Source organism: Nerophis ophidion, linkage group LG21, assembly GCF_033978795.1.
Source record: "Nerophis ophidion isolate RoL-2023_Sa linkage group LG21, RoL_Noph_v1.0, whole genome shotgun sequence".
NCBI classification, from domain to species: Eukaryota; Metazoa; Chordata; class Actinopteri; order Syngnathiformes; family Syngnathidae; genus Nerophis; species Nerophis ophidion.
This window is the reverse complement of record NC_084631.1, coordinates 18,925,932-18,946,356: the sequence shown is the minus strand read 5'-3', so window position 1 is coordinate 18,946,356 and position 20,425 is coordinate 18,925,932. Positions and strand designations below refer to the sequence as shown.

At 42.1% G+C, this 20,425-nt stretch overlaps 1 protein-coding gene across 1 annotated transcript in view; it reads left to right on the top strand.

Moving 5' to 3' along the window:
* Window positions 1-14,321, top strand: part of tmem268 (transmembrane protein 268) — a 28,143-nt gene extending 13,822 nt beyond the window's left edge. The window contains exons 3-9 of the mRNA XM_061882088.1: window positions 157-251; window positions 348-455; window positions 7,320-7,472; window positions 7,562-7,672; window positions 9,886-9,975; window positions 10,090-10,302; window positions 13,571-14,321. Coding sequence (XP_061738072.1) covers window positions 157-251; window positions 348-455; window positions 7,320-7,472; window positions 7,562-7,672; window positions 9,886-9,975; window positions 10,090-10,302; window positions 13,571-13,738 — 938 coding nt within the window. The 3' untranslated portion in view covers window positions 13,739-14,321. The remainder of the gene's footprint in view (window positions 1-156; window positions 252-347; window positions 456-7,319; window positions 7,473-7,561; window positions 7,673-9,885; window positions 9,976-10,089; window positions 10,303-13,570) is intronic.
* The last annotated feature ends 6,104 nt before the right edge of the window (window positions 14,322-20,425 follow it).

Here is a 20,425-nt window from a genome sequence, read left to right as displayed (position 1 = left end):
AGTGGTCAATTGTACGGAATATGTACTGTACTGTGCAATCTACTAAAAAAAGTCTCAATCAATCAATCAAAACCTTGCTACTGACACACACACACACACACACACACACACACACACACACACACACACACACACACACGTGTCTCCTGCTCTCAGGTCAGTGTGTGTTGACGATGCCCAGCTATTCGCTCCTAAACCCCAGCTTTGACCTGGCTTCGTGCAGCGCCACGCTGGAGACCAACGGCTTCCAGGTGACATTTGTACATTGACTTTTTTACTCCTTACTCATGTAGCGCTGACATATTTCAGTTTTGTTGTTTATTTTGTTTCGTCCCTGATGGTGTTAGATTCCGGTGGCAGACATGGAAGCGCCGCTGAGAACAGCCCTGGATGTTCCTTCGGTCAGAAGATACATGATTTTCAACTCCGCCTTGTTCCAGGTCATGGTGGCGCCGGTAAAGATGGCCGACTTGCATTTGTTGATCTTTTTATATTGCTTTTATTTTCTTATTTTGTAAATATTAACATTGAATAAAAAAGTACCCTCCCCCCCACCATCTTGTCCAAATCTCCCCAGACTTGTCCCAATTGTTTGTGCTGCAAGACATTGTGTTTGTGCCGTTATCAAGTTATTAATGGTTTTTTTTTATTATTTAAAGGCCTACTGAAATGAGATTTTCTTATTTAAACGGGGATAGCAGGTCCATTCTATGTGTCATACTTGATCATTTCGCGATATTGCCATATTTTTGCTAAAAGGATTTAGTAGAGAACATTCACAATAAAGTTTGCAACTTTTGGTCGCTAATAGAAAAGCCTTACCTTTACTGGAAGTCACCTGTGTGAGGGCTCCTCACATCCTCACATTGTTTTTAATGGGAGCCTCCAACAAAAACAGCTATTCGGACCGAGAAAACGACAATTTCCCCATTAATTTGAGCGTAGATGAAAGATTTGTGTTTGACGATATTGATAGCATAGGGCTAGAAAAAAAAAAAATCAAGTTTAAAAAAAAAAAGGCGATTGCTTTGGAACTGATTCAGATGTTTTTAGACACATTTACTAGGATAATTCTTGGAAATCCCTTATCTTTCTATTGTGTTGCTAGTGTTTTAGTGAGTTTAATAGTACCTGATAGTCGGAGGGGTGTGTCCATGGGTGTCTTGAGGCCAGTGTATGAGGGAAGTCGACGGCAGCTGTATGAACGGCACAAGCTCAGCTGATCTCCGGTAAGTGGCGACTTTTTACCACAATTTTCTCACCGAAAACTGCTAGTTGACATTTGGTCGGGATCCATGTTGGCTTGACCGCACTCTGATCCATAGGAAAGTTTTAGCTCCGGGAATTTTAAACAAGGAATCACCGTGTGTTTGTGTGGCTAAAGGCTAACGCTTCCCAACTCCATCTTTTTACTTTGACTTCTCCATTATTAATTAAACAAATTGCAAAAGATTCAGCAACACATATGTTCAAAATACTGTGTAACTATGCGGTTAAAGCGGACGACTTTTAGCTGTGTGTGTGTGCGCAGCGCTAATATTTCCCTATAGTCCGTGACGTCACGCATACACGTTATCATTCCGCGACGTTTTCAACAAGAAACTCCCGGGAAATTTAAAATGGCAATTTAGTAAACTAAAAAGGCCGTATTGGCATGTGTTGCAATGTTAATATTTCATCATTGATATATAAACTATCAGACTGCGTGGTGGGTAATGGTGGGTTTCAGTAGGCCTTTAAACGTTTCATTGACGCTTTATTTTTCATAACCATCCCTCCAACCGTGTTTAGATCTCCCCAGACTTGTCCCAGCCATCTAGTTATGATTAATAACACATTAATAACTTAAAAGCTATAATAGTTGGACCAAATTTGTTTGCAGCACAAACATAGCACATTTATTGCATGTTAATAACTGTTAATAACATAAAACCATAATAACTTAAAAATTATATTAGTTACATCAAAAATGTCTGCAGCACACACTAGCTGTAACGACTGTGACAAGTTTGGGGAGATTTTAAAACAGTTTTGGGGGACAGGGGTCTAGATATGATTAGTAATACATTAATTACATGTTAATAAAATACAATGGCAATAATTTAAAAACTGAAATAGTTAGAACAAAAATGTTTGCTGCATAAACAAGCACAAACAATTGGGACTAGTTTGAGAAGATTTTAAAACATTTTATTTTTGTTTTTCGGGGGGGGGGGTCTCGATATGATTAATAATACATTAATTACACGTTAATAACATACAATGGCACTAATTCAAAAACTGTAGTAGTAAAACTGAAAGTTTTTGCAGCATAAACAAGCACAAACGATTGGGACTAGTTTGGGGGGGGGGGATTTTAAAACAGTTGGAGGTTTAGTGGGGCTGAGGTAGTTAAAAAGCTCCTCGGTGGCAAGGCCCCGGAGGTGGATGAGATCCGCCCGCAGTTCCTTAAGGCTCTGAATGCTGTGGAGCTGTCTTGGTTGACAAGACTCGGCAGCATCGCGTGGACATCAGGGGCGGTACTTCTGGATTGGCAGACCGGGGTGGTGGTCCATCTCTTTAAGAAGTTATCTCCGCCGTGTGGAGATAAGGTGAGAAGCTCTGTCATGCGGGAGGAGCTCAAAGTAAAGCCGCTGCTCCTCCGCATAGAGAGGAGCCGGATGAGGTGGTTCGGGCATCTGGTCAGGATGCCACCCAAACGCCTCCCTAGGGAGGTGTTTAGGGCACGTCCAACCTGTAGGAGGCCACAGGGAAGACCCAGGACATGTTGGGAAGACTATGTCTCCCGGCTCCCCTGGGAACGCCTCGGGATCCCCCGGGAAGAGCTAGACGAAGTGGCTGGGGAGAGGGAAGTCTGGGTTTCCCTGCTTAGGCTGCTGCCCCCGCGACCCGACCTCGGATAAGTGGAAGAAGATGGATGGATGGTGTAGTTATGATTAATAATACGTTAACTACACATTAACAACATAAAATGGTACTAACTTAAAAACTATAATCCATCCATCCATCCATTTTCTACCGCTTATTCCCTTTTGGGGTCGCGGGGGGCGCTGGCGCCTATCTCAGCTACAATCGGACGGAAGGCTTGACCAAAAGTTTTTTACAGTATAAACGTGGCATAAACGATTGGGACTAGTTTAGGAAAATGTTGACATAGTTGGGGGAGCCGGAGGAGGGGGGGTCTAGTTATGATTAATAACACGTTAATAGCTTAAAAACTATAATAGTTGGACCAAATTTTTTTGCAGCACAAACATAGCACATTTATTACATGTTAATAAATGTAATAAACCATAATCCCTTAAAAACTATAATAGTTACATTAAAAATGTCTGCAGCACATACTAGCTGAAACTATTGGGACTAGTTTGGGGAGATTTTAAGTTTTGGAGGGTGGGGGGGGGGGTCTAGATATGATTAATAATACATTATTACACATTAATAACTTTCAATGGCACTAATTTAAAATATGGAATAGTTAGACCAAAACATTTTTTACAGCATAAACAAGCACAAACGATTGGGACTAGTTTGGGGAGATTTTAAAACAGTTGGAGGTCGAGTTATAATTAATAATACATGAATTACACATTAATAACATAAAATGGTACTAACTTAAAAACTACAATATGTCGACCAAAAGTTTTTTGCAGGATAAACGTAGGAGATTTCGACATAGTTGGGGGAGCGGGGGGAGAGGGGGTGTAGTTATGATTAAGGTTGTTTTTTTTCAATGTTTTATGTTATTAATGATTACTAACATAAAACCTTAAATCGTTAATAACTTACAAACTTTAGTAGTTAGACCAAATTGATTTGAGGTACAAACACAGCACACTAATTACACGTTAATAACATAGGTAGGCAGGCTGGTAATGAATTATAATTTGTTAATAACTTAAAAACTATAATGGTTGGACCAAAAATGTTTGCAGCACACACCAGCACAAACGATTGGGACTAGTTAGGAAAATTTTAAATAAATAATTACACATTAATAACAGAAAATCTTAATAACTTAAAAACAATGATAGGTAGAACAAAGGTTTTTGCAGCATAAACGAGCACAAACGTAGCATAAACGATTGGGACTAGTTTGGGGAAGTTTTGACATAGTTGGGGGAGCGGGAGGAGAGGTCTAGTTATGATTAATAACACGTTAATAACTTAAAATCTATAACAGTTAGACCAAACATAGCACATTAATTACAGTTAATAACACAAATCCATAAAACGAAAATATTTTAAAAACTACACCAAAAATGTCTGCAGCATAAATGAGCACAAACGATTGGGACTAGTTTGGGGAGATTTTAAAACAGTTGGAGGTCTAGTTATGATTAATGATAGATCAATTACACATTAATAACATAAAATGGTACTAACTTAAAAACTATAACATGTAGACCAAAAGTTTTTGCAGCATAAACGTAGCATAAACGATTGGGACTAGTTTGGGGCAATTTTGAGGAGGAGAGGTCTTGTTATGATTAATTACACATTAATAACATAGAACTTTAAACGTTCATAACTTACAAACTATAATAGATGAACCAAATTAAGTAGCATTACAAACATAACACACTAATTACACTTTAAACACATAGGTATTAGTTCTAATTCATAATAACATAGTTGGAACAAAAATGCTTGAAGCACAAACAGAACAAATGATTGGGTATCGTTAGGGGAGATTTGGACATAGTTGAGGGAGCGGGAGGAGGGGTTTAGTTATGATTAATTACACGTTAATAACAGACCACAAAACGGAAAAAAAATATGTTTTTGTACTGTGCAGGTTTGAAATTAATACTTCAATTTAATTCAATTCAAAATGATAATAACTTAAAAACTATAATGTTATGGCGGGTGTTAAAATAATGTTAATGACTAATGACTCGTTGTCTCATTAATATAACGTTAATGACTATAATGTTAATGCGCGGATCGTTTTCCCAGGATGCAGACGGAACTCCAGAGGCAGTGTACAGGTAGGAGAATTATTTATTTGCCAATTGCCTGGGAAGCTATGGCAAAGTTTAGTATAGAAACAGGCAAACAAATGGCGAAACTTAGCGCTGGAATCAAAAAGATATTCAACATAACTGTCATGTCTGTGATCATGTTTTGTTGAAGTCATGTTCTCTTTGGTTTTTGGACACTCACTTCCTGCTTTTGTCACCGTAGCAACCGTTAGTTTCACCTGTTTCACATTTTGAGTCACGCACCTGTTTTCTCTAATCCTGTCACTATTATTTAAACCGATAGTTGCCAGGAAGTCAGCCCGGCAAAATTACCACTGCTCACTTCATGCCATGCTTCTTCTGATACTCATGCCTGTTTATAGTTATGATTCTTGCCATGCCACGTAAGTTTTGTTTTTAAATGTCACAGTTAACAAGTTTTGCTTCATGTTCTTAGTTTCTGCCTTTGTGCAAGTTTTTTTTCATTAGCCAAGTTTTTGTACTTCCGCCTTGCGCGCGCCTTTTGTTCCCTTTTTTTATAGTAATAAATAAATATGTCCTTACCTTCACGCCTTGTCCGCTCCAACTTTCCTTTGCATTCCGGGAAAACAAACCCCAAAGTCCACGTATTGACAGTAACTGCGTGAAGCAAACAAGACAGCCAGACTGAGTGCGGCGAAAAGTATGAATAAATAGCTCTCTGATTAGTGCCCGGTAGCTGGTGAGTGTCCCGAACACTAATCATAGGCATATGTAAAATAATCAGCACCCATGGCAACCAAGAAAACACAAACCCAGGAGTGCTGAAACAGAACTAAAGGAGTCTTTAAAGGCCTACTGAAACCCACTACTACCGACCACGCAGTCTGATAGTTTATATATCAATGATTAAATATTAACTTTGCAACGCATGCCAATACGGCCAGTTTAGTTTACTAAATTACAATTTTAAATTTCCAGCGGAATTTCCTGTTGAAAACATCGCGGAATGATGACGCGTGTTTGTGACGTTATTGGTTGGAGGGGACATATTAGCCAGCACCACTTGCGGCTAAAAGTCGTCTCTTTTCATCGCGCAATTACACAGTATTTTGGACATCTGTGTTGCTGAATCTTTTGCAATTTGTTCAATTAATAATGGAGAAGTCAAAGTAGAAAGATGGAGGTGGGAATCTTTAGCCTTTAGCCACACAAACACACGGTGTTTCCTTGTTTAAAATTCCTGGAGGTGAAGCTTTACTATGGATCAGAGCGGTCAAGCGAACATGGATCCCGACCACTTGTCAATCGGCAGGTTTCAGTGAGAAAATTGTGGTAAAATGTCGCCTCTTATCGGAGATCAACGGAGCTTGCGCCGTCCATGCAGGTGCCGTCGACTTCCCTCAGAGACTGGCGTCATCACACCCGTGGACACACCCCTCCAACTATCAGGTACTATTTAACTCACTAAAACACTAGCAACACAATCGAAAGATAAGGGATTTCCCAGAATTATCCTAGTAAATGTGTCTAAAAACAACTAAATCGCTCCCAATCGCCTTTTTTTTTTTTTCTAGTCCTTCTCTATCAATATCCTCATCCACAAATCTTTCATCCTCGCTCAAAGTAATGGGGAAATTGTCGCTTTCTAGGCCCGAATAGCTCTTGATGCTGGAGGCTCACATTATAAACAATGTGAGGATGTGAGGAGCCCTCACACCGGTGACGTCATCGTCTGCTACTTCCGGTAAAGGCAGGGCTTTTTTATTAGCGACCAAAAGTTGCGAACTTTATCGTCGGTGTTCTCTACTAAATCCTTTCAGCAAAAATATGGTAATATCGCGAACTGATCAAGTATGACACATAGAATGGACCTGCTATCCCCGTTTGAATAAGAAAATCTCATTTCAGTAGGCCTTTAACTAAAGAAAACATGATCCGGGCTACAGACCATGACATATAACAGTTAGACCAAAAGTTTTTGGAGCATAAACCAGCACAAACATAGCAAAAACGATAGGAACTGGTTTGGGGAGGTTTTGACAAGGTGCGGGGTCTGGTTATGCATACTGAAACGTCCATCCATCCATCCATTTCCTACCGCTTGTCCCTTTTGGGGTCACAAGGGCGCTGGAGCCTATCTGAGCTGCGTTCAGTCGGAGCGTGAATAACTAAAAAAAACTATTATAGATTAAACAAATGGACCATATTTGGGTTGATGTGGACAAATGTATTTTAGAATCAATTGCAGCACAAATGATTGGGGCAAGTTTGGGGAGATTTGGACAAGGTAGGGAAGTGGGAGAGGGCGGGGCAACTTCCACACAGGTAATTGATTCATGGTGAAACTGTCTTTTCCGTGCATCCTTGCCGCAGTTTCTGTATTTGGTGTTGTGGTGCGCGGTCTTCTCCACGCTGCGCCTCTACATGAGCCTCGCCGACTACTGGATCCTGTGTCTCTGTGTCAGTCTCATCTCCATCTTCCTCACCACCGCCATCATCTACGCTCTCAACCAGAGTAAGAAAGAGGTACAACAGTGGCAATAATGACAAATTAGGTTTTTATATCGCACTCAAAGTGGGACGTTGGTAAGAACCGGTTTCCAAATGTGTGTCAGATCAACGTGAACTTGGACGTGCGGCTCATCCAGGTGAACGAGAGGATGGTCAAGCACAATCTGCTGGTGGCCGTGGCCGACTGGGTGCACACCTGCAGAGGAAGCATGCAGGTTCATTTCTTCATTCATTTGTTTTTTGTTGAAAACTGCGTAGAAAGGGTGCGGTTTAGCTGAAGCCTATCCCAATAAGGGTTATGTTCCACCAAATCTGTGCCGTTGCCTTTATTTTGTATTCGACTATTTTCCTCAGCCTAAGACGGTGGTCGGCAACCCAAAATGTTGAAAGAGCCATATTGGACCATAAATACAAAAAAACAAATCTGTCTGGAGCCACAAAAAAAATTAAAAGTCTTCTACAGTATATATAATTAAGTCAACACATGATATAAGTGTCTATAGTAGCTGTACTAGCCTACTATCAAAATGACTATGTGTTGCAGCCTGATGCAAATCTTCATTGACAGAAATGTTGAAATATTTATTCGACACATTTTTACAACATTGGAAAACTTCTCAGACGGTGAGATAACTCCTGGAAATGACTGTTTTAGAATGGCCAAAAGGTATAAAGATGTCTGTGTCCAAATGAAAGGAAACGGCAGGCCGTCTTTTTCTAATGGATGTATTACAATTTTTGCAAGATGGGTAAACATTTGCTGTGGTCTGGAACAATATGGCAAATTAACAACTATCACAAATGCAGCCAAAATTACACATAGATAGTGTGTCATGAAACATGGAAAAATAAACTAAATACACAGAGGACATAGGTAAAGGAATTTAAATATACCTACAAACTGTCAAGTTCTGTGGTCCTGTTTTTTTTTTGTTATGTTCTGTTGGTTTTTGGACTCTTTTAGTCCCTGTTTGAACTTCCTGGTTTGTTTTGTCACCATGACGACTCATTGGTTTCACCTGACTCATTTGGACTCACGCACCTGTCGCTAATCAGGGAGAGACTATTTAAGCCTATAGTTGCCAGGTAGTCGGCCTGGCGACATTGACATTGTTAGTACTCTTGACATTATCATGATCTGTTTATTCTTGTTCATAGTTCATGCTGCTCTGCTCACGTCATCGAAAGTGTTTTTGTTCCTGACCATAGTTCAGGCTGTGATTTTACGTTTTTGTTTCCTGCGGCACGTTTCCTACCTCCACTGTGAGCGCCTTTTGTTTGTACCCTTTTGTAGCTTTTGAGATAAGATTAAATCATGTTTTTACCTGCACGCCATGTCCAGTCAAGTTCGTTTGCATCCCGGGAAAACAATTCTCGCAGCAAGCTGCAAAGTAATCCACGGTCTGACACAAATGAGGCATAATAATGGAATATGTACAAACAGCTAGCCTAAATAACATGTTCGCATCAGTTAGCTTGCAATCATGCACTGACCAAATATACCTTGATTAGAACTCCAACAAGTCAATAACGTCGACAAAGCTCACCCTTGTGCCTTCACGCACAGTATAAAATAGTTGGTGGACAAAATGAGACAAAGAAGTAATGGCATAAAACAAGAAGTCTAAGTGTGCACCTTTTAACGCAGTGTAACTAGGTAGTAGTCATGTTGCTGATGATGTTGACAATACTACAACACATGTCGACATAAACAGACTCTTTCACATTTAATGTCAACATAAGCGCTCGGCCGTGGAAGTCAAGGTCGACTCTTTAGAAATAAGAAGAACAGGGATTTGATAAGTTGGGTTGTACCAGAGGTGTCAAACGTATGGCCCGAGGGATGGATCAGGCCATCGGGATGAGTTAGCTAAGTATACAAATTAACCTGAAATGTTTTAATGAAAGAAACAGCTGTCCTAAATGTGTCCACTGGATGTCGCAATAGCAATTCTTTGTAGATGACGATGTTAGTACATCAGTCGAGGAAAATGGTCAAACGCCATAAATAACATACTTTAATTTGATTTTATCTTGATTTGACTGACTGATTGACATTATCCCATCATTTATCCAGAAAGTATAAATAACGACAAATAAAGATAGAATACTATTAACAGCAAAATGTAAGCGTCAAAAAACCCCACCAACATTATGTTTTGTACAATTTCAGAATGTGCTTGTTCTATTTTTAAACAAAGAAAAGAATCTGAAGTTGTCTTTATTTTTAAGTTATCGTGCTGTGATTTTACCAGTCCGGCCCATTTGGGAGTAAATTTTTCTCCGTGTGGCCCCGGATCTAAAATGAATTTGACACCCCTGGGTTATACTGACAGAAATATTGCACTGTGTGAATAAATGCAGACTATATCACTAGTAATACTTTATTGGAAAATAACAATATTAAGATATGGTTCTTATATTGCAGTTGTACTTTGTGTATTGGGACATGGCCCATTGTTTGACAACGTTGACTGAAACGTTAGAGGAACACGCTTCAGCAGGCATTTACTCCCGGGTGAGTTCGAGCATACTTTGTCCTCTTGGCTACAGAAAACATGATTCAACATTCCTCTCCGGGCTGAATAAAAGTGCATTTTAGACAACGCCGGTCTTTTTTTTTTTCTGCCAGAACATATTGAAGAAGATGTCCTATCTGGTCCTGGTGACCGAGGTGGGCGACCCTGAAGAAGTGGCAGACTCGGATGTGGAGCAGGCTTCAGGAGAGCAGAGGCCTCTGCTGAGAAACGAGGACACGGGCTGCGCTTCTACTTCCCACCAGAGGAAGGGCGCCAGAGTCACTGCCAACTACAGCCTCGTACCCCATGCAGACTTATCTGCTCAGGTAAGAGACACGCTTTTTCACCACCTTTGACCTCAACTCCATCAAACACTTCACAAAAGGAGAGAGTGTGACCTCACACGTTTTCTTTGTTTCCCTCCATTCGTGCATCTTTTCATTTCATATCATATTTTTTACTTTTATCAAACTTTTTTTTTACACGTCTCCATACAGATTGTTTTTACACACACTCACAAATCCAAACACAGACACACAGATCACAACATGAAGAGATTTCTTTTTTTTTTGGACCGTAGACAGTGAAATCCCTAAATTCCATGCAATAGCTGGTTGAGAAATGTTGTTTTTAAACAATTTGTTCTTATGCATTTGTTCACAAAACGGTGACCCTCGCCCCATCCTTGTTTTTGAATGACTGAGCATTTCATGGAAGCTGCTTTTTATACCCAATCATGGCACCCACCTGTTCCCAATTAACCTGCACACCTGTGGGATGTTCCAAATAAGTGTTTGATGACTATTCCTCCACTTTCTCAGTCGTTTTTGCCAATTATGCCAGCTTTTTTGAAACATGGTGCAGGCACCAAATTTCCAAATGAGCTAATATCTGCAAAAAATAACAAAGTTTTCCAGTTCGAACGTTAAGTATCTTGTCTTTGCAGTCTATTCGATTGAATATAGGTTGAAAAGGATTAGCAAATCATTATGTTCTGTTTTTATTTACCATTTACACAAATGGTTTTGGATTTTGTAGAAAAAATGCCATGTTGCTATATGTGCTAAAAGCTTACTTATGTTTCCTTCAGTCCTGTTAATCAGACTTTTGCTACAGGAATCTTGTACAAAAATGAAACAAAGTAGCCCAAGTTGGCCCACTGAACATTTTGTGTGTAATCAGGTATTTCGTTGAAAAAAAACAAAACGTAAATTGAGTTTATTTAGAGAGATTTACAAGGCCCATAAAAGCGACTGATTTTTCATTAAAACGAACCGGTTCATGTGTCAAATTTAGCGTGGGTTTGTCAAAACAGACTGTGGTGGGGTTTGTTTTCCTGGAATGTAAAGGAAGGTGACGGGACATGGCGTGAAGGTAAATACATGATTTTAATCTTAACTCAAAAGCTACAAACAAAAGGCACTCACAGTGGAGGCACAAAACTTAACGCAGGGAACAAAACTAATACTTAAACATGAACTATGAACATAAACAAACAACACTTAATGTGACATGAGCAAGGCAGCATGAACAATGAACATCAGTACGAACTATGGCATGGACACAGTAAAAACAAGTGTGGTGACACCAGAACGACCAACAGAAAATGACAGGCTTAAAGGTCTACTGAAATGAGATTTTCTTATTTAAACGGGGATAGCAGGTCCATTCTATGTGTCATACTTGATTATTTCACGATATTGCCAGATTTTTGCTGAAAGGATTTAGTAGAGAACATCGACGATAAAGTTCGCAACTTTTGGTCGCTAATAAAAAAGCCTTGCCTGTACCAGAAGTAGAAGCCGATGTGGACGTGACGTCACGGGTGTGAGGGCTCCTCACATCCGCACATTGATTACAATCATGGACACCAGCAGTGCGAGCGATTCCGACCGAGAAAGCGAGAATTTTCCCATTACTTGGAGCGAAGATGAAAGATTCGTGGATGAGGATAGAGAGAGTGAAGGACTAGAAAAAGAAAAAAAAGACGAGGGCAGTGGGAGCGATTCAGATGTTATTAGACACATTTACTAGGATAATTCTGGAAAATCCCTTATCTGATTATTGTGTTACTAGTGTTTTAGTGAGATTATAAAGTCATACCTGAAAGTCGGAGGGGTGTGGTGACCGCCAATGTCTCTGAGTGAAGCCATAGAGGAGCCAAGAAAGTCGCAGCTGCCTCTTTGACAGCTGCTGCAGGAAGAACGACACAAGCTCCGCTCATGTTTACGGTAAGAGCCAACTTATTAGCACAATTTTCTCACCGAAACCTGCCGGTTGACATGTGGTAGAGAAACATGTTCGCCTGACCGCTCTGTTCCATTATAAAGCTTCACAACAAACAAAGAAACACCAGTTGTGTTTGTGTTGCTACAGACGGTCGAAATACACTGCTTTCCACCAAATGCATTCTTCTTTGTAGTATCCATTATTAATTGAACAAATTGCAAAAGATTCAGCAACACACATGTCCAGAATACTATGTAATTATGCGATTAAATCGGAGGACTTTTAGCCGTGAGTGGTGCTGGGATAAAATGTCCGCTACAACCAATAACGTCACAAGCACGCGTCAACATAAGCGTCATCTTCCCATGACGTTTTCAACAGGACACATCGCGGGAAATTTAAAATTGCAATTTAGTAAACTAAACCGGCCGTATTGGCATGTGTTAAAATGTTAAGATTTCATCATTGATATATTGTCAGGCTTTCCCCTGAGAGTTTGTCTATGTTTTAGTTTTTTCTTCTGCATTTGTCGGTTTCCTCTGTTTAGTATCTCCTGTCTTTAGTTCCTGTCTAGTGCTCTTATTTTGTCAGCTTCCTGTCTTGTTCCTCCTCAGCTGCGGCTGATTGGCACCTGGCCACACCTGTTGCCAATCAGCCCGCTCCTATTTGTACCTGCTTTGTCTTGTGTCAGTTGCTGGATCATTGTATTGTCATTCGGACTTGTCGTTGCCATATGTTGCTCTTGTCGTGTCTGTGATTATTTTCAGCTATTACCTGTCGTGCTACATTTTGTCCTGGTCGTCGTAGCGGTAAGCTGTTCTTGTTAGCCATTAGATATTTTCAGTTTTTCTGTTTGCTATCCACTAGCTTCCATGCTAAAGTTCCTTTTTGTTTTCTAGCTTCCAGTGCTAGCTCCCTTAGTTTGTTATTCCGCCCACGTGTGTGCTTTTTGTTTGTTCTTGTTTAGTTTTAATTAAATCCTGTTTTCATATCCTATGCCTGCCTCCTTCTCTGCATCATGGGGTTCATCACCAACTAACTGTGACATATATAAACTATCAGACTGCGTGGTCGGTTGTAGCGGGTTTCAGTAGGCCTTTAAATAGTGACGTGATTAACAACAGGTGCGTGAGTTCAAACAAATGAGGCAGGTGAAACTAATGACTTGTCATGGAAACTAAAACAAACCAGGGTGCGCAAAAACAGGAACTAATAGAGTCAAAAACAAACAGAACATAACTAAACAGAACATGATCACAAGACATGACAGGGTATATGTTTTTCCTGCATGTCGGCGAGTAACAAGGAGTCATTTTGAGTCATGAAAAACTACATATTCTGATCAGTGACTTAGTTCTTTTCCAGGCTCGAGCATACCAGCTGCTGATGACCTACAGCGCCGCATACGTGAAGCTGGTGGCGTCTGAGAGACTCTCCAAACCGTGGCACCATCGCTTATGGCCGCGCAATAACCACTGCACCACCGCGTCGTTCTGCCTCTGCCAGTTCATCAAAACAAAGATCCTGGACTGACACATCAGACTGCGAAAACAAAACAAAAAACCCAAAAAATGGCCAAGTGTGCCGTTTTGAAGGACATGTGGTGAATTTCTATGCAGTGTTTTCCCCCTGGCACTGCCTGCCAAAACATGCAGAGAGACTCACCCTGAGGAAGTTGGCGCTCGGAGAGGCGGGCACAGCGCGAGGCCAAGTTAAACAATCTCAGAGACTAAACGGCCATCTGTGATCCCGATCACACGAGGAGGACTCAGCTGCCATCTTTGGTTCCTCCCTCCGAACACGGTCTGATCTGTTCATGGATGTACACCTTTCACATTTCAATCCGTACAGTACCGAATTCCGCTGCATGTGAATTGATACCGGTTCCGATTTTCAGTGCTTTTGTATGTGTTCATGTGATAATAAATGTACATTTCTTAATAATAAAATATAGTTTTTTTTATTCAACAGTGAGATGATAACTGTGCTGTCCAGTTGCTATATCTTATTTCCTTACACTTCTGAGTAGGGTTGTCCCGATACCAATATTTTGGTGCCGAAATGTAATTCGAAACTTTTCAATACTTTTCTAAATAAAATGGACCACAAAAAATGGCATTATTGTCTTTATTTTAACAAAAAGAAATATTTCCCTCCATTAAACATATGTATCTTACTGCAAACGAACAACAATTTTGTGTTATGTTTCTACTGGGGAAGGAGACAGCACAGCACCGGGATGTCAAGTTCAATAGGTTTATTGAAGACTTGATGATTACGTGGAGTGTGTATGCTACTATGTGTCTGCATGAATGGCTAAGTGTTGAATTATCATATGTGAATACCGTGATGGGTTGTTGAGGTGCGTGTTGGATGAACAGCGTCCAAATCCGGATGGGAACAAGGTAGGGCAGGGGTCGGCAACCTTTACCACTCACAGAGCCATTTCGACCCGTTTCACAAAATGAGGAAGACAATGGAAGCCGCAACTATTCTCGCCAATATCTGCTGGTGGTCATGCTATGAAGCCATTGCCTTAAACACCTTCTACAACATGTACAAACTGCTTGCCAGTCCAGCAACATGTTGTGAGAGGCTTCTGCAGATGCACGCACACGACTGGAAGGCATACTGGGTGACACAGAGTACACTGACGGTTGTGATATAAACAACTTTAACACTCCTACTAATATGCGCCACATTGTGAACCCACACAAAAGAAGAATGACAAACATATTTTGGGAGAAAATCCTCACAGTAACACAACATAAACGCAACAGAATCCTTTGCATCCATGACACCTCCTGACTATGTTATACACCCCTGGAGCATCAAACCCCGCCCACCTCAACCACGCAGGGAGGGGAGAGGGGTTTGGTGCTCGCGGGGTGTATAACATAGTCAGGACCTATCATGGATGCAAAGGATTCTGGGTATTTGTTGTGTTGCGTTTATATTGTGTTACTGTGAAGATTTTCTCCCGAAATGTGTCATTCTTCTTTTGTGTGGGTTCACAATGTGGCGCATATTAGTAGTAGTGTTAAAGTTGTTTATATCACAACCGTCAGTGTACTCTGTGTCACCAAGTATGCCTTGCAATCTCATACATGTGCCGATAGAAGCAGCGAAATGCATGTGTCCGGTCAGCACGCGAATAGCATTCCGGGAATGGCGGGCGTGATGACGTTCAAGAGGACGCAAACAGCATTCCGTGGATGGCGGGCGCGATGACGTTCAAGAGGACGTTAAGAGTAATATCATAACGGTACGTCCTTAATATTGTAGTCCGAGTGAAAATTGGAAAACGTTTGTCCGGGAGAGGCATTGAATTCCGGAATCTCCCCGCAATTCCGGAATCTCCCCGCAACAATCTGGGGGGTCGGCGATTGTGCAGCTGAGCCGCATCAGAGTAGCCAAAGAGCCACGGGAGCCGCGGGTTGCCGACCCCTGAGCTAGAGGAAGTCCAAAGTCCAAGCGGGGGTCAAAGGCAGGAGAGCGGGTCCAAAGTCCAAAACGAGGTCGAGGATCCGGGAAGGCAAAATGGGGCCAGGAGGGAAAGAGCGGTGGTGACACGAGCACTGTGGGAAGAGCAGGAGAAACAGGGATCAGGGAAACAAAAGGGCACAAGGAAAATAGGCAACGCGCAAGATCAGGAAGTAGTCAGAGACACGCAGCTTACGAGGAGTAGTTTACGTTCCGGCATCGTTGAGTCAGTGTCTGCCATCAATCAATGTTTACTTATATAGCCCGAAATCACTAGTGTCTCAAAGGGCTGCACAAACCACAACACGAACCACTACGACATCCTCGGTAGGCCCACATAAGGGCAAGGAAAGGCCATCTTTATACTGTTGCCTTTCATCAACGTCAGGTGTGTCAGGCGTGTGATGCCGCCGGCCGTGGCGGAGAGCGGGCAGGGTCTGCTTGATGAGCGCGGGGGCGTGTCTGGTGTTTCCAGTGGAGCCTCTGTGTGCTCCCGCAGTAGTGGGAAGCACAGAGTGTGTGTGTGACACAACATTTTGTCCTTAAATAAAATTGCGAACATACAAGACAAGTTGTTTTTTATTAGTAAGTAAGCAAACAGAGGCTCCTAATTAGTCTGCTGACATATGCAGAAACATATTGTGTCATTTTACATTCTATTATTTTGTCAAAATTATTAAGGACAAGTGGAAACAAATGAATTATTAATCTACTTCTTCATTTATTTTTTAATACCTGCTTATCTTCCGTTTTAACATGTTCTATCTACACTTCTGTTAAAATGTATTAATCACTTATTCTTCTAATGTCTGATACTTGACATTAGTTTTGCACGATACCACACATTTGGGTATCAACCCGATACCAAGTAATTACAGGCTCATACAATGGGCATAATTTAAGTCCTCATGTGTCCAGGGACATATTTCCTGAGTTTATAAACATAACATACTAAAAATTATTTTGTGATGTTGAAAAATATCCATGTAATCATAGTGGTATCGACAAGATACGCTTGTGTACTTGGTATCATTACAGTGGATGTCAGGTGTAGATACACCCATGGCATTTGTTTACATTCTTACGCCGTTGAGATAAAGTGTCTAGTGAAGCATGTTTAGCTATTCCTCGTCCTGCAGGGATGATACTTATAAGTAACGTACTTTATTTGTAGCTATGGAGGCGAGGATTAGTGATTTAGAAGTAGCTCAAACATTGCAGACTGCGGATTGACTTTAGCCGGCTAGTCATGTCTTAAAGCACCTCTTCCTGAGGGCGTTTCAGTGTTATAACTTCACCTTTATCGTCAGTTTTTAAGCCAAAATACGTCCGTTCTCCCTTTTTTGTCTACACACTGTGTCTGCTTGTAAGTACTCTGTGATTGTGCGCTGCCGAACATGCTCCCCTGCTCGTAAAACCAGCAATCTCACGGCGTGACGAAGACATGCCACCATGCCAGTTAAAAAAAGGAGGTAAGGGGGGATTGGAAACGGTACTTTTTAGAGGCGGTATAGTATCAAATATGATTTATTAGTATCGGGGTACTGTACTAGTACCGGTATACCGTACAACCTTACTTCTGACTCCCATTTGCAAGTATGCAGTTGCAATTGCAAGACAGTAAATGGCAGTAGTGCATCGACTACGGTGCGCCTTTGCCATGTAGTCGAATGCGTCTTGTCTTTTGTGGCACAATACAAAGTGTTTATACTGCAAGTATTGTATTCATTACATATCTGCTGTTTGATTGTAACTGTGGAAGTCGCTTCCTATCATCTCCACAGTAGACACGGCACAAGCCAAGCGTGCCGGTTTAACAACGTTTCAATATTTTTACACAGATTTTCCAAAGTCTTTTCCGACATGTTGTGACGTTGCCATCACTCCCAATCCTCTCCCTCTCTGCGCTCCCGGCTGCTTACTGTTAAAGACAACAGATGATTAGATTAACACGTACCACCTGTGAAGTCTAATCACCTGCCAGCGGTGTCGCGCCGTACCGCACATGCCCCGCCCCTAGCGACGGTGCTCTGCCCCTCGAACCCATTGCCAGAGGCGGTGACCTTTGCTCCTGCAGGCGCGCTGACACACTTCCCTACACAGCATCTTTGTTGTGTTAGGCGGGGGAAGGAGACGACACCGCGGCAGGAATCAGTTCAACAGGTTTATTGTACCTCTTGATGAATGTGTGGGATGTGTATGCTACTTTAAGGGATAGGTGCAAGACGATGTGTAGAATTAACCACGTAAATGTTACCAGGGTTTGTTGTCTGTGCGCGTTGGATGTATGATGTTGATGATGTTCGTCAGACCAAAGGGGCAAGGCGAGAAGGCAGTCTGTGGGCAGGCAAGCGGTCGAGGGCTGGAGAGAAGCAACGATGTCCGTGTCCAAGCAGGGGTCAAGGATCGGGGAAGGCAGCCCGGAATCCAGGGGGGGTTGAAATACAAAATTTGATCACCGAAGACAGGGAATGTACTGTGGAAGACACAGTGGACATAAATACGGGAACAGGGAAGAGCACAGAGAAAGAGAGCCTGTCACTGTGTGGTCACATCTTTATGCGAGGATTGTTCTCCCAGGAATGCAAGACTGACGGCTCCGGACAAAGGCGTGAAGGTAGGATTAGATTTATTTAATATAAATATCCCAAATAACAAAATACAGGCAATCCACAGCATACAGCAAAAAAGAACAACGCAAGCGTGCCTAACAAACGTAAATCTTAGACTTTGCATTGGCTACGGCATGGAAAAAAAATTTACTTGGAAAAGGTGTGACGCAAACAATGAAGCCAGGCCGATTAACTGGCAAAGACAGGCTTAAATAAAAGTCTCTTGATTAGAGCAGGTGCGTACCGAACACATGAGGCAGGTGAAACTAATAGGTCGCCATGGTAACTAAAACAAACAAGGGTGCACAAAAACAGGAACTAATGGAGTCCAAAACTAACAGAACATAACTAAACAAAACATGATCTGGGCCACAGATCATGACAGAGCAAGTACGAGGAAGGGAAGCTAGAGACGGAATGCTTACTGCGAGAGTGAACTACGTTCCAGCAAAGGATCTTCGGGTCCGCTGGTCTTTATGCTGCCTTCCCTCATTAGTCCCAGGTGCGCTGATTAGTGATTGCCTGCAGCTTTGCCGGCGCGTGGTCGTGATGCGGCCAGAGCGAGCAGGAGCGTGTCCTGGCGTGCTGCCAGTGGAAGTGCCGACCGAGCTTGCCGCAGATGACATGCGGGATAGTGCCCGCGCCGTGACAATCTTAGTTGTGGTTTTGAATACCAAATTCGGAGGTGTGAAAATCGCCATGTAAATGCGCTAATGCCAGTGAATAACATTATCATCAAGATGGTCCATTTTCAAAAGTGCCTTCTTCTCGCTTTGTTGGTATGGTGTCATGTCTTGGTGATCATGTTTAGTTTTGCTATGTTCTGTTTGGTTTTTGGATTTTGTCAGTTCCTGTTGGTGACATTCTCTTGCTGTCGTGCGGGACCACCATGGACCACCAAATAGGGACATTGTTGAGCAGGGTTGACTTTGTTTCTTTTTGCAAATAAAACCTCAGTGCAGGTCGCTTTTCAGCTCCTCTTCTCCGCTTCTCTGCCTCTCTTCCTCTCTCGCTCCACGCCAGCTTCCTTCTGGTTCCTTCTCGTCTCTCCGCCTCACTCTCTGACGTTCACAGCTGTCGCCCTTTTAAACAGTGGGAGAGGATTACTTGATTGTCTCCAGGTGCTCGATCCACGCACCTGATCTTGACTGCGGTGTCCTTTCTGGCGCGCCCTGCCTCGCCGCTCGCTCGCCGTCCCCGCCTCCTCGCCGCCTTCCGCTAGCCCTGCCCTGCTGTCGGACTGCCGGCCCTACCTCTCCACACTGTTTTTTCACCCCCTGTTTTGTTTCCATGACAACCCATAATTTTCACCTGTCCTCATGTCACACACCTGTTGTTAATCACGTCACTACAATTTAAGCCTGTAGTTGCCAGGCAGTAACATTCATGCTCTGCACTCTTGACACTCTGAGTACTCTGTCCAGGTCAGTTCATGCTGCACTTTTCTTGCCACGTAAGTTTTTTTGTTTATTCAAGTCACAGTTTAGTGAGTTTTATAGTTCATGTTTTCATGTCCATAGTTTACGCTATAGTAATAATTTTAGTTTTCTTAGCCAAGTTTTGTATCTCCGCTGTGAGCGCCTTTTGTTTTCACTTTTTGATAGATTAATTAAAAGATGTCATTACCTTCACGTCGGGTCCAGTCCAGTCGCTTTGCACCACGGGAAAACAAACCGCACCAAAGTCCACGTCATGACCCATGGACAATTATAACAGTACCTCAAGGCGGTCCAGCAGAGTCCACTGTGAGTGCTTAACTTTTAGTATATATGCAAAGTGCAACAAAAGGTATCAAAACATGGCACAGTTTCCTTTTACATGACTCTGTACCAAAGGACTATCTACAAAAGTACCAGGTTCTGTGTTCGCCCCTAACAAGCATCTAACAATCAAGAGTCCACCCTTTTCCTGGCAATGCATTGGTTATTTTTCCCCACAGTGCGCAGTTTAGCTCTCCAGTACACTGACCTACATGCTGACGTCACTGTGCCATCGATTTAACACACTTTGGGAAGCGTAACAGCGAGTGAAAATGCAGAATATAAAGGCAGAAACACAGTGGTGTGAAAGCGGGTCAGCTATAAATAGCACTGATGGGAGCGTGTGTGGTGGTGGTGGGGGGGGG